The following is a 15,350-nucleotide window of genomic DNA, read 5'->3' as shown; positions in this document are numbered from 1 at the left end:
CAATGAACTGAAACACTGTAAAGATAAGGACAATATGCATTTACCTCTGTTATAGTGAGCATGTGTGAACCAAATAAACTCTGCATAGTTCTTAAGGTATTTGCTCGAGTTCTTTGTGTTTGATTTCCTGCAGGAGGAGCGATACCCTGCAAATGGGACTGAGAACTGACAGCAGAGGCCACGGCAGCCATTTGGCAGTTCCTTACTGCCATGCATCAGGCCAACTATTGACGGATTCATTTGGTTTCATTCATGAAATGTTGTGATGCACGAATTTGTTCGTACACAGGGCTTTTTTTGCCCTTAATATAGTCTTACAGACAGGAAGCCAAGGCTGATGGCAATTTGTAAGTCCTTGTTTCTGATATCTATTGGGTATCTATTTGTTGTTATGCACAAATTTGTTCCTACACAGGGCTTGTTTTTTAGACCTCAATATAGTCTTACAGACAGGATGCAAGCCTGATGGCTATTTGTAAGTCCTTGTTTCTGATATCTATTGTGTGCCTCTTGAGGTATTACATAACAACATTTCATGAATGAGGCCCACTGTGTGTGGGTGCTGCAAAATCTGCCAGTGGCTCAACATCCACTGAGGTCACGCAGAGCCAGGAAATGGTGGAGGATGAGGAGGTTGACAGGTCCAACTAAGGGAACTGGGAATCGAAAACCGGTTCTTGTTGAGAACTGGTTTCCTGTGTTTCAATTCCATCCATCCATCTGTCCATTTTTTCCACTTATTCCTGTTTAGGGTCGGGGGGGTGGGGGGGTGGGGGGCTGGAGCCGAAGCTGAAGCTACACAGGGTTCACCCTGGACAGGTCGCCAGTCCATCGCAGGGCCAACACATACAGACAAACAACCATTCACACTCACATTCATACCTACGGTCAATTTAGAATATCCAATTAACCTATTCCCCATTTGCATGTCTTTGGACTGTGGGAAGAAGCCGGAGTACCCGGAGAGAACCCACGCAGGCACAGAGAGAACATGCAAACTCCACACAGAAAGATCCCATGCCCTGGCCGGGACTCGAACCCGGAACCTTCTTGCTGTGAGGCGACAGTGCTAACCACTGGCCCACGGTGCCGCCTTGTGTTTCAATTCCTTGGAATCATTTGCCAGTTTTGCAAACGATTGCCTTATGGATTCCAGTGGGCACAAATGACGTCACCACACACATTGTGTTGTCGATGCAAGCTATGCAAGCTATGCAACACGCGTGGTGACATCATTTACCAGTGCAGCCAGAGGGAAACATTGCACCCAAGCGGCACAAACGCTCGAAAGTTGAGTTACATTTCATCAGAGAGGATGACAACAGGGCAACTTGAAAGACTTGCAGAATAGATATTTCATCAAAGGGAGGAAATACTACCAATATGCAGAAACTTTTGCACACACATAACTTCGAACGAATGTTGCGTTTTTGACCCGCTTCGGAGTGAATCTCAACCCAGCAGCAGCGGCAAAGTTAGCACGTCCTCTGCTCTTAATACTGCAGGTAACTAACCAACTAACAGTGCCTATCATGTTAGCGCCACCTCACTATTGAGTTTGTAAGATCACGTTACTTCTAAACTAAACCAAGTTTATGCTAATCGGCATGTTTGTTCTCTTTTTTCTAAATAAGAATTGATAAGAGAATCAATAACAAACCGAATCGTTAGGCAGAATCGAAAATGGAATCGGAATCGTAAATTCTTATCAATTACCATCCCTAGTTTAGTCTATGTTGTCATCCAAGTCATTGCTACTACTTCTCTCCTGACATGTTGCCTACATCTAAGTCTTCACTTAACCGAAGTTGATTTCTCCAGGTTCAAGTGTCTCTAACTTGTTCTCTGTTCTTCTTCATAATGAGTGATGACTGAAGCTGTTAACCCGCTTAATGTTATGCAGACATCATCTCTGATATATTGTGCATCAAAATGTCCTGCAGTGCTCTATAATACAGCAGCGATGCAAGGGGAGATCAGGAAAACATGGATGTATTTGTTGGCCAAACAGGAGACAATTGGTCCATCTGGTTAAATAATATTAAAAACTACTATTTTGAAGCCAGTAGATTGTTTCACTTTCAGTCATCCTACAAGGAATTTTTCAAATGAGCAAATGTAAATTCACCAGCATCCTTAGATTATTATTATTTATTGTTGAATTTGAATCAGATGCTGCTGCTGCTAGTCATCAAAACCAAATAAGATTTGATGGGTACGTTGGGTGTTCATGAGACTAAACTAATTTCTTGTAGTGCTTTTTTGCCACTCTTAAAGCATGAAATCACCATATATTTGAAATTGTCATACACTAGAAGGCCAGATCAGTCCATCAGACCTGTCCCCCCATGACCATTGTCATGTTAGAACTGTTACAATGGCTGTCATAGGACCATTAAGAGCCTGCAACGTCCTGCTAGCTGAATAAGCGTGACGCCATCGTGACAGAGTACAGATGGATGACTCACTGGCAAACACTGACACATTGTCCTGGTAGGCCTGGTTTAAGGTGTAGTTTACAATGCTGTCCTCATCGGGAAAGCCCTTGAAGATGTCAACATTGACCTGAAAGATGGGGACAAACACAGAAATAACGTTCCACAGCTTACATTCAGTCATGAAAAAGACCATCATACCAGATAACTTGCATTAGTACCAGCCAGCTGCACAGTGTTGTACAGGGTTTGTGAGTGAGTGTGTGTGTGTCCAAGTTGCATGAATATGATATCAGGACAGAGAGAGAGAGAAATAGAGTGTTAGAGAGAGCAGCTTTCACTCTCTCCTGCTACCCTTGCAGCTTTCATAGTGACAGAACGAAACGCAGCCACTGACCGCTCAAGGAAGCAGTAGCACTAAGTGATTTATGATGCCAGGATGTCACAAAGCCTCTCTGTAAAGATATTTTGAACGCAGGTTGAGGGATTCAACATCTCAATAACTTAGGAAAAATCAGCTGATTTGTTCAAAAACGTATAAGAACAGCATGTCAACAGCAAATGTTACATAGTTAAGACAAGTCATATACGTGAGTTATTTTCAAACTAGCTTTTTCACCATTTAAGGTTATGAAAAGGTAGTTAAGGGCAGAGGTAACTTTTAATTGCACCTGCCAACGCAATAGTCGCAATGGTAGCATCAACTTCACCAGAATGCAGCATTTCCTGAAGATGGCGCTGCTAAAATGGCAGCTGGTAGCGCTGACCCTCTTTCTGCAATTTTTTTGTGTCTGTTTTTATTGCTGTTTAATACAGGACTCTGCCAGTCGTGTCAGTTTTTTTTTCTTCTTTTAGGCCCTTTGGAGTGTGCAGGACTCTGCTGAGGACCTGTTATGACACTGTAGTGGCATCTGCAGTGTTCTGTGCAGTTGTCTGTGGGGGATGTGGGAGCACTGAGAGGGACAGGAACAGGTTGCATAAGCTGGTCAGGAGAACCAGCTCTGTTCTGAACTGTCTTCTGGACTCCGTAGAGGTAGTAGGGGAGAGGAGGATATGGGCCAAGCTGATGTCCAACATGGACAAAAACCTACCACTCTCTGCATTAGACTGTGGAGTCCCTCAGCAGCTCCTTTAGTAGCAGTCTGCTGCACCCTCAGGGCAAAAAGGAGTGCTTCCGCATATCCTTCCACCATCAGCTGTCAGACTTTTCAACAGAAAAATGTCTGAAGGATAACACCACCTCTGTCCATTTCACCTCAGTCAGCATGCACTACACTGTTCACTGCAAATTATATATTGAGTAAATTAGTCTTTTTATCTTTGCACTGAGCTTTGTTGTACAATACATCATCCATTCTGTCACCCATATGTAGGGATACTAAAAATTTAGTTCTATATTTACTTAACCTGTTAATTATTTTTCTACACTTCGTATATTTTTTTACTTGACTATTTATCTTATTTGAGTCCTTGCACTATTTTCTGTTTTTTCCCCCATGCTGCTGTAACAAGTGAATTTCCTGAGTACGGGATGAATAAAGTTTATCTTATCTGATCTTAACCCACAAACTGCTACATATCAAGCATTCCCACGTCTGCAGATCAACACCACCACTTATAAATCATCAATTTATAATACATAGTATATTAAGGTTATCATTGATTTATAATCAATCAGTACTGGTAAAGAAATCCATCATATGTAAATGTCACTTCATAACATCTTTAGGGGGTTGTGCAGTTTGGTATTTCACTCTGATCAGCAGTGCTCTAAACTTCACTTATGAGTCAGTACAATAAATAATTGATATTGGTGTCCTGCACTGAGAGAGCTGTTTTTTTCATGTTCAAGTACTTTAAGCTCAGCATCTGCCCAACTTTTTTTAGTTTTAGATGTGCGCATATTCTCCTTTCCTGTATTTCATTCATCCATGGCTCATCATATACAGTTATGTTTACAAGTCTATTTGCGTACACTGTAATATGTCACTGTTGCTAAACCTTCTGTCATACATAAAGGAATATTTTGTCATTTTGGTTAATTTGCTTGTTTGCGTCTTGCGGTGTTAGCTGAGAAGATTGATGTCAATTTCAGATGGTGAATAACAGAAGATGGCTAATACCAGTCTTATTTTGGGAATATTAGTGACTTCTTATGAAGCTGGTAATAAACATTTTAACAAAAAAGCTCAAAATCAGAACATGTTGGTTTCTCAAATCATCCAAAATTCTACACACTATGCCTTAAGTACATCAAGATAAAAAAAAAAGAAGTGGGCCACTTTAGGAACTCTTTAGACCTTAGACATGAAACGTGTCCAGCCACAGGCAGCATTGTCAATGGTGTCCAGTTGTTCTAGCAGGGCAGAAGTGTTAGGAAGACTGTAGTTTGCCTCCATCACCCTCTGCATCAGCTCACTGTTGGTCCCATTCAACAGCTCTGGGTGCTGCCGAAGCTCTGATGACAGCTAGTCAGAGAAAAAACATTTGTACTATTACATGACAAAATATTGCAGTTAGATAACACACGTAAAGACAAAATGTTTATGAAAATAATTATTTTACATGCTGATATTAGACTAATACCATCTGGAATAGGATTAGCGCTTGGGCATACCTGCTGTAGCCACACCAGGTGGTTGTGCAAACGGCCTTCTTCCAGGAAAGTCCTAAGATGGGCAGAGATGTTGAGCCACACTCTGGTGTAGTGTGTCACATTCCCAACTAATGCAAATGTCTCATTGGCCTGAGAGAGGGGACAATAGACAAAGAATATATTTGAAAGAGATTAGTAAATTTGTTCATAGTTTCCAATCACTGCTCACTAATTTTTTCTATCCCACACTCACAGCACTGTTCTTGACCTGTGATGAGACAGCATGCATGGTAAGCATGACATTTAAAAAAAAAAAATTAAAAAAAATCCAAAACAATAACAGAACAAAGAGAAAAAGGCAAAAAAAAAAAAAAAGTAAACTAAGAGAGAGAGAAAGTCTAGTTTGGAAAGAAAATGCCAACAATCTCAACTTTGTTCAAAAATTGGATGGATGCCAACCAGGACAATCCAGCTCAGCAATGACTGTTATCTGAAAATGGAAAAAAGACAAAACTTTATAGGTACTGTTTGTAGCCAGTTTAATCTCACAAAGCTTGTTCTTCACATTTCACAATCCAAATAAATAAGGGAGGCAGCATATTTCCAGAAAGTTCTGTCCACCCTTATGATAAGAAACAAGAACTGCATAATTCTTTAGCATGCGCTGGGGGTGAAACTAACATTTTACTAGCCGCTTTAGATTTCAGCACTCAGCTATGATCACACAATTTGGTTAACAACTGACAAATAAACACATTATTGCAGCTGAAATGAGTGTCTTCCTTTGGTCAGCTGGTCTGGAAGGCTGCTTGCTTTCACTGCTACATGATGGAATGCACAGTCTGTGTATTGACTGAATTTCTTCAGAGCTTCAGTAAGTGACCTCTTGCACAGCTGTGGCTTCTCGTGACACACCAGTGCCAGTTCCACAGAGAGGGAGATAGAAGTAAAGCAAATAGAGTCGAAGTTCTTTAATGCTAAAATTACTCACTGTTGTGCATCGCTTCTGAGGGTAAAGTGGTATTTTCAGATGAGATGGACTGCTGATAATTTGTTGAGCATAAATGTTTTCCTTTGCAAATTATACCTTTTAATGATGGTTTTGAGATTTATCAGCATGGGAACAGCTTGATCAGTTAGATTACTGAAAAAAACTTGGGAACAGTTTACTTGAATACAGCTATGTAAGAGTGACATTACATTGTAATTAACTTGACATAAAACTGTCATGGACATGTAATAAATGTTAATGAAGAACTCTAACGTTTATGACCTCTGTCATTAAGCGTTATTCGTTTTGTTTTGTGTCATGACAAGTTGACATTGATGAAGTTGTCGTGATTGTGACAATTTGACATAAATCAAAGTGACATTACCAGAAGTTGTCCTGGTTATGACAAGTTGACACTGAGTTCATCTGTGATGTCTTTGTAATGACCACTTGACATTGACGCTAACCCTAATCTTAACCCTAACCCTAACCAGGACAACTTCTGGTAATGGCACTTTTATTCAATCAAGTTGCCATAATCAAGACAACTTCAACACTGTCAACTTGTCAAGACAAAAAAACAAATGACACTTAATGACAGAGGTCATAAACATTCATGACTGTTCATTAATATTTATCACATGTTCATGACAGTTTTATGTTTAGTTAATGACAGTGTAATGTCAGTCTTATGTAGCTACACTCAAGTAAAGTGTAACCAAATACTTTACTTATACACCAATACAAGGACAACACTGTCTACATGTACTTGCCTTCTGTATCACTTTGTCCACCTGGGAGCCAATAGGTGAGTAAAGGATCCTGGGATTTGTAGTCATCAGGTGGACAAGTAAGCCCAGATTCCTCTGCTCTTTACTGGTGAATCCAAGAGAACTCATATTGCCTTGCTTCAAAGCCTCTGGCTCAATGATCCTGCAATAGGAGCCAGGAGTTAAAAGCCCATTGACCTCACTGCCTTCTCATGGTGCTTTACTGGGAATAAATCAGTTACAGGTCTTTAAAAGGAATTTAAAAAAATCCTGATGTAAACAAAGTCAAAACAGAAAATTCAAACACCTTAGAGGTTTGTTTGTTTGTTTTTTTTACACACGCACACACACACACACAGAAGATTTATTTTACACACACAATACACAGACCATTTTTTTTACAGACATACAGATTGGCGCACAGAGAACTCATCGCACAGAAAAATTGCAGATCTGCCGTGGTAGAAGTGTACCAAAAGTCATGTGTGCACAAACAGCCAACTAAGAACTCCCGACTGATTTGTGTGTGTGTGTAAAATAAATCTGTGTCTGTATTCAAAAACCCTTAACAGATAAGTGGTATAGAAAATGGATGGATGGAAGAGGAAATATTGTACGAGACAAACGTTCCTCAAATACCACATTGTGAAGTTTATAACCCACCTGTTGTTTCCACACAGAATTGGCTGCAGTCCGGCCCAAAGCTGCACAAATGCTGAAAACTGAGAATGAGGGTTTTCAGCTTCCTCTGTCCCTTTCCCTCCTCCCTCTACAGTTTTCTCCATCTCATCTCCAGGGACATTAGTCATGTTGGAGCCCCATGTAGTTACATTGAGGTGCCAAGTCATGTTACTAGGGGCGTAGGAGGTTCGACCAGCACAGGCCCCTTTGGGCAGCAGGCGGGCCATGCCAGAGAGCAGGTCAACATCCTTGAGAAGCCTCTCTATATCTTCCAGGTCCTTAAGCAAGGTCTTTATGCGGGTCTGAGACAGATGAACCAAAGACTTGGGCTGCTCCAGGTGAAGCTGGTGGATTGAGAATGGAGTTGGAGAGGAGAACAGTTGGTAAAAGTAACTTGCTTTTAGCCTTTTTATGATCCAAGATCCAGGATTTGGATATTTCTTGACAAATTCCTCCTTGGAGCTTTCATTGATGATTGGAAATGTCTTCTAATAGTTTATATTAAAAAGTCTTAAAAGTAATAATATATGGTTATTTGTTGTCTCAACAGAACAATAAAATAATATAAATATAGATTGGCTTTGCCAAGTGGTGGTGAGTTTGCATGTTCTCCCCATATCTGTGTTATTTTACTCCGGGTGCTCCAGTTTCCCCCACAATCAAAGACCTATATGACAGTAAGCTAACCCTCATGCTGTCAGTGACCCTGAACAAGACCCTAGCAGAAAAAAATGGAAACTTAAGTAGTCTGCACAATGACAATAGAAACTAAATTTACATGCTTATTTAGTGCGAAGTCTGACAATGAAGTACCTTTACTTATTTCAATGTGAAAAACAAACTGAAATTCTTGCCCTTCCACTAGAAAAAAAAGAGACTATCCTCATCAGGACTGGAAACTTAAGTAGTCTGCACAATGACAATAGAAACTAAATTTACATGCTTATTTAGTGCGAAGTCTGACAATGAAGTACCTTTACTTATTTCAATGTGAAAAACAAACTGAAATTCTTGCCCTTCCACTAGAAAAAAAAGAGACTATCCTCATCAGGACTGGCGATTGTGATTGTGCTGGCATGACGTCTTATGCCAAAACAAAAGGCTGCCTTGTACGTGGGTATCAAATGTTGACAACAGAGACAAAGCGCCACTATTTGACCATGTAGAATGAGAATGGGCTTGATGTATAGAGCGGAGATCTGTCCTTAGTGAAACTGCTTACAGCATCTTGATGAAAAGCCCAGCTACATACAGATATTTTTGATAAAATAAAAGGTTGGGAACCACAGCTGTCCTACTTAAATACTGATAATGAAATATAAATGTATTTATATTTCAAATGGTATTCTATAAAATAACTAGAAGAATAAAACTGTCAGATTAAACAATGGATTAAAGAAATCCCCTGGAATATTATAAAGAATTAGAGGAAGTACCTTAAAATTATACAAATGTTGAGTAAATATGCTTGGACATTAATGAGAGAAATGGGAAAATCTGTGCATACTACTTTCTCAGCAACACTCTGCATGTTGGTCTTCTCTCTCAGCTCCATGCTCATCTGTCTGAAGAGCTCTGACCTTTGACCCTTTGAAGTATAGGTCACTGAGTCTGATCTTATTATACCGCCAAAACACTAGTTAGTGGAGGCTGAAAGGAGGGTAGAATAGCCACAAATTGTATTCAACTACAAGTACTACAACTATGAATAATATTTAATGAAGGAGAAGTTAAAGTACTCATACAAACAGTTTGCTGATTAAGAAGGTATTTAGTGAAAAGACCAGTCAAGTGCTGATTTACTTCTGATTGTTTAAATGATCAGAATAAGACAAACATCATCAAAAAGTCATTAACAAAATATAAAATATGTGAAAATAAAGATCTGGACAAAAAATATCGCCTCAACTAAAGCATAATAAAGAAAATCTTTATCAAAACAATTGAAACAAAACCAGTTGTTGTTGTCCACTCAGTCAGTGTATGTGTGCTGCTAAAGAATGTGCAACTTGTACAGAGAGTTTATATCTTGTCATATGACTAAGTTGCTACTTTTGATTGATAAAACCTAGTCAAAGTCTAGAAAGTGATACTGAACATCACATGGCAAAACAGCCAGCCCTGTGAGAAACTAAGGACCATGGTCTTCTAATACATGTCATGTGTGTCCACTTATTAATATGAATATGTGAGTCAAGAATACTTACCTCCAAATGAAGGAGGTTGTCTGCAGGTTTGTGTTTTGTGTGTTTCACTCCCTGAATCCAACTTTGGGCTCCTCTTCCCACTCTGGGAGATGTACCAAAGATAAGCCTGTACACCTATCGGATACACACACACACACACACACACACACAAACACACACACTTACTTAAACTATTCTGAAACACAGCCAGTATAACATGACAAGACCTTAGCCAAAATAAGAGCATAAATGTTGATTCAATTACCCTGCAAAAAGCAGTGATGGTTATTCATTCAGTTCAATTTTTATCTTAGACTCATATTGAGAGCAAAAATCATAACATTAATTTAGCTGTATTTACATGCATGATACAAGTACATTTTGCTGGATTTTGTGGTTGCTGAGCAAGTAAAACCATTAAATATCGTGCAAAGCATCCAGATGGTGTGACCTGACCCGTGCTAAACTGAGTTGAATTGACATAAATGAAGCTGAATAGACAAGAGAGAGAAGTGTGTGATTAACCATGACCATGCTGACCTCTGTGAGGCTGACAGGAGTGTTGAGTAGCAGACTGGTTGTGGAGTTGGAAAGAGAAACATTCCTGACCAAGAATTGCTCAAGTACCGATTGGTTCTTCAAAACACTGGCCAGCGTGAAGCCTGCATCCAGAACACAGACACACATGCATGCACGCGCACGCGCGCGCGCACACACACACACACACACACACACACACACACACACACACACACACACACACACACACAGAGTTATTCATAATTCAACTCTCATCTGAGGACTCATGCTTTATTCAGTGAAACAAGAACTTTGATTATGTTCCAAACGACCTCTAACACTCTTCAGTTTCAATGAAACATCTTCACACATGACAAACATCCTCCTTTAGGACATCTCATTATTAGTGTCAAGCAGAAGAGACCCAGTTTATAGGGACATGAATGCTCTAAGATTCAGAGGCTGAGTGATCTACAGCGCATGTGCCGGTGTATTGTGGGTCTTTCTGTTCAATTCAAATTAGTTTGCAAAAAAATGTATAATCCAGGTACTAAGTCAGGCTCAATACAGAGGGGGCTGGGTTATTAGTCTCCTAATTCATCACAAGTGTGCTCTGGGCAAAACATGAATTAAAACTAAAGTTTACATCAAGAGTCTACCATTGCCTTTAGAAGCTAGGTGCACTTGCGCATTCGCACATTGCTATTTAAATAGATTCTGCAACTTGGAGAAATTTTCTGTTGTGTATTTCTGACACTAAAAGTTGAATTGTGTTTCATCTATGTTGTTTAAAACTATGATAGACTGATGAAAAATGATCTGGATATTTGCTGCAGGAAGGTGACCGCACACATAGAAGCTTTAGAATTGAAGCAAGCAGCCTCCATCCTTAAAGTTAAACAGTTACTGACGATCATCAATCAGCAGCACATACTGTTCACTGCATCGTGATTGAACACCAACACTGTGCCTGACCACACCTCATTTCAGGACCAACACATCTATGGATGCAGAGATACAGTAGGTGCAATTACATTTTCTATTTAACCATTAACTGTGTCACGCAGGAACTAACAAAGACATCTACTCTGCAGTATACACAATACAGCACATAATATTGATTTCTAGCACCCACACACTAGCAGGAAGAAACATATGCAGAAAATAACATTCCAAAAAACTGTGACTGAATACTGTAAGATCAATGATTACTTGAATAAAAGGCAACAAAAAGTTGCAGAGCATGTGTAGTAGTTGTACATCAGACCTCGGCTCTTGTTGAGGCTGGGTTCCTCTGGTAAAGGGGTGGTTCTGAGACTGTCCAGGTGCTGCTGCAGGGTCTCCAGCTCTTGGCCCAGACTGGGCCCTCCTGAGGTGAAGAGTCGATTCTGTTCAACCACGTCGCTGATCCGCTCCAGCAGTTGGGTCACGCTAGCAGAGGGAGATCACGTGAGCAATTATGAAAAACAGCACAGAACATAATGGGCTAGGTAAGTGCATGCTGAATGCAAGAGAGACAGCACATTAAAAAAGCTACAAATTTTAAAGCGAATTAATTATTTCTTTACACTTCATATATCTGCTTATGAATGAATGAAACATGCATATGCACAAAGATATGCATACAAAGCAGTGAAGAACTTTTGTAACATTCATCAGTACTTACTGTTTGTTCTTAGTAAGGTCAACATTTAAGAATGCTCTTGATCACTCATTAAAGCCAATATGTATTTGTATAATGAAAAATTAATATTATAAAGTTTTGGAATTTGATCCAGGTGCTGCTTGAAATGGTGACCTGTTGAAAAGTGTCTCGGAGTGTGGACCAACAAGGGCCAAACTGTTAAACATACCTGAAATACTGAAAAGACATGTGGCCCCAAGACATGAAACCCAGACACTTATGATCTGTCATAAAATTCCATATCATGATATCCCATCATAATCATTTCAGAGCACATTTCCACATTTAAAGGATTTTTAAAAATTTGTCCCTTTATCATTATCATCACCAAATTACCTGCAATACAACTCTCATCAGTGTAGAAAACACACAAGTGTCAGAGGATTTGAATTTCCCAAATGAATCTCGCCATTTTGATTTTAGTTTATTTATTCAACAGAAAATAGTTCTGATATCACTGTTGTAAAGGTGGTGATGTCGATTGAACTAAAGGTAGGTTAATTCCATCCATCCATTCATTTTCTGACGTTTCTGTCATCTTTAGAAGTATTAATTGTATGTTTAACACAAACCCTAATGCTTAAACATCAGTAGACATACTGTACACGGAGTGTTTAAAGCCAGCCTTATCAATAGACCGATTCCAGGTAATTAGGAAAGAGATTTGATGAGAAAAATGTCCTCTTCCATCAATTGTTCAGTATTATGGAAAACATTTACATGACCATAGAACTACCAGATGTTGTAGTTTGGAGTGAGTTTGGAAAACAAGAAAGGGTTGTACCTGGAAGACTACAAAAAATATAGAAGACATACTGTATACTGGCAAACAAAAACCACAGGGAGGGTAGCAATATTGTAGGACCCACAATGATTGCCACAATGTTAGCCAGCAGATAATTCTGGCACCTATTTCTGTGCATATTTGCAAACTGACCTAGAAACCAGAGTGAAATAATTCATTTCAAAATATTATTTATTCGGAAAGTTGTTGTGCCCTGTGCAGCTTGCCCTAGAATACATGGTTTTGATCTGCGACAGTCACCCTGGAGTCGCTAAATCAAAAGATTAAGGTTAAGGTTAACTTTATTTTTACCACAAGGTACATTAGCTGCATTTAGAAAGAAATATCGAGCCAAAACTTTTACAGCCAATATCACATGTGAAATGGCTTCTGACAAACTACTCACGTGGAATTCTTGTACTGCAGGAAACCAAATTCATCTCTTTGACCATCTGGGCACAGGGACTGCATGATGGGAATGATGCCAGCTGAGGTGAGTGGGGCTGCACTGTAAAAGGCTGGACAATAGGAGGACAAAGAGTCAGTTGAAAAAAAAACCACAATAGAACAATTAGGATGTGAAAGAGATTTAGTCATAGGGTTACAAAAGGTGGGGCGGCATGGTGGGGCAGTGGTTAGCACTGTCACCTCACAGCAAGAAGGTTCCATGCTCGAGGGATCTTTCTGCATGGAGTTTGCATGTTCTCCCTGTGCATGCGTGGGTTCTTTCCAGGTAGTCTGCCTTCCTCCCACAGACATGCTATTCGGACTCTCTAAATTAACTGTAGTGGGTGTGGCTGTGAGAGGGAATGGTGGCCCTGCGATTGATCCAGGGTGTAGCCTGCCTCTCGCCCAAAGGCAGCTGGGATAGGCTCCAGCCCCCCCCCCCCCCAACCCTTAACAGGATAAGCGGTAGAAAATGGATGGATGGATGGATGGATGGATGGATGGGTGGGTGGGTTACGAAAGGAAGGAAGGTGTCAGACTAGCCGCCAGCAAGTTAATGGTCAGAGAGGTTCTCACATGTCAATGCTGAATACCCTGCCTTGCATCAGAAATATTTCATCTGTCCATGAATGCTGGCTGGATAAGCTTTCAGTAGGTAGAAACTAAATTTCAACTCTTGTTAAATGGCCAATGTTGCCATGGTTACTGTTCTGCTGAAGCCCATCTTGAGTGTGTGAGTGTGGATCCTGTATGTCCACCCACAAAAACATATCCTTTTGACATCCAGCTCTCTGTTTCTCATATCATCCTTATCATCCATCCATTGTCTTTTTGATAAATAGAGATACAGACTAGGGTTTGTGCACTGGAAGTCCTTATTTCGTACAAAGTTTTATAGGTGGAAAAATGCAGTTCTTTTAAGTTTTTTTATGTGGACATTTTGAGGGATATCATTTTGAGGTTATCCTCATTGTGACCCTGGGTCATATGTGTTGTTGTTTTGAGATATCAGCTTTCTGTCACTCTTCTCCCCTCAGTGTGTGTATGTATGTGTGTGTGAGTGAGTGAGTGAGTGTGAGAGAGAGAGAGAGAGAGAGAGAGAGAGAGAGAGAGAGAGAGAGAGAGAGAGATGTGATTGACTGGCCTCTTGATTGGGCAGCAGGATGACAGCAATCATTTTAAATCCCAGCTGACAGCAGTTGTCCTGCTCTCTGCTCCCACTTCCATGAGCCACATGGCGTGCTTCCGCATTAAGAATTGTGTGTTATTGTAAGTAAATGTGGATTTGTTCTTGAAAGCTCACATAGCTGGTTCATCAATCGGTTATTTTTTTATTGTGTTAGATCAAATAGTGTATAATCATTTGATGAGAAATTTTTATATTGGACTAGTAGGTAGAGGTCATTTTAACTGTTCTTGTTAACTGGTTAAAAATTTAGCTTTTAGTTTTTCCAGGTAAATTTTAGGGACAGTTTGTTGATTTATATGTTGTTTTGGTACAACCCATCTCCAAAGTTGGTAAAAACAGCACCCTAGAGCACTCAAGTACAGTTATGGTGATACAGTCCCATTCTAAATTTTTTAGCATCATTTTAGTTTGAACCTCACTTTCTCTTTCTGAAATCGGGAATCATTATCCATGTTTCAAAGTTGACAATTAATTTCCATGGAAATTGAGCCTATTACCACTGTAAACCACCACCACCAGGTAGACATAGGGATGGCAGCAATGCAGCAAACAACCTGAATGATGTCGAGGCAAAAACTTAGAAGGGAGAGGTAAGTAGCAAAGGGCTAATGGGTATAAACTAACATTATCATAATTAATATTTATGATGACAAAAAGAATGCAAATAAGACTCAAACTCTAATCAAAGACAATCTAGTTGGAGTACAGACAGTTTACAACAGACCCACTCCCCTGCTGTCCCCACCCCTGTCCTGTTTGTCATCTTACCTTCCTTGACTGGGATTGCAGGCTTTTTCTGCCTCAAACCCAGGAGGATGAAGAAGAGGACCAGAGGAATGAAGATCTCAAAAGCCAACACCCACTAAAAAAAAATAAATTAAAAAAAAGAGAGAGAAAATGTAAATACATAACTGGAGTTGCAATTCGAGTTGAGTTACATTTCTACTGGAGCTGCTACATTATTAACCTCAGTCACGGTTCCTTTCTAAGAAGAGTTTCTTGTCAGTTCTCATCTACCTGCTTGTGGATCATGATATAGAATGGATTGAATTCTGTTCCATTAACTCT

At 39.9% G+C, this 15,350-nt stretch overlaps 1 protein-coding gene across 1 annotated transcript in view; it reads right to left on the bottom strand.

The window, feature by feature from the left end:
• The window catches only part of abca2 (ATP-binding cassette, sub-family A (ABC1), member 2), a 70,960-nt gene that overhangs the window by 28,698 nt on the left and 26,912 nt on the right, over positions 1-15,350 (bottom strand). Inside the window, exons 3-12 of the mRNA XM_086207024.1 lie at positions 15,051-15,144; positions 13,053-13,164; positions 11,446-11,609; positions 10,200-10,321; positions 9,681-9,794; positions 7,456-7,817; positions 6,796-6,955; positions 5,053-5,181; positions 4,736-4,903; positions 2,469-2,565 (exon numbers count right to left, since the gene is read on the bottom strand). Of these exons, the coding sequence (XP_086063150.1) occupies positions 2,469-2,565; positions 4,736-4,903; positions 5,053-5,181; positions 6,796-6,955; positions 7,456-7,817; positions 9,681-9,794; positions 10,200-10,321; positions 11,446-11,609; positions 13,053-13,164; positions 15,051-15,144 (1,522 nt within the window). The remainder of the gene's footprint in view (positions 1-2,468; positions 2,566-4,735; positions 4,904-5,052; positions 5,182-6,795; positions 6,956-7,455; positions 7,818-9,680; positions 9,795-10,199; positions 10,322-11,445; positions 11,610-13,052; positions 13,165-15,050; positions 15,145-15,350) is intronic.

This window comes from Aulostomus chinensis, chromosome 6 (assembly GCF_037954235.1).
Source record: "Aulostomus chinensis isolate RoL2024-O1b breed Wild chromosome 6, RoL_Achi_v1.0, whole genome shotgun sequence".
NCBI classification, from domain to species: domain Eukaryota; kingdom Metazoa; phylum Chordata; class Actinopteri; order Syngnathiformes; family Aulostomidae; genus Aulostomus; species Aulostomus chinensis.
This window is presented reverse-complemented; position numbering and strand designations above follow the sequence as displayed.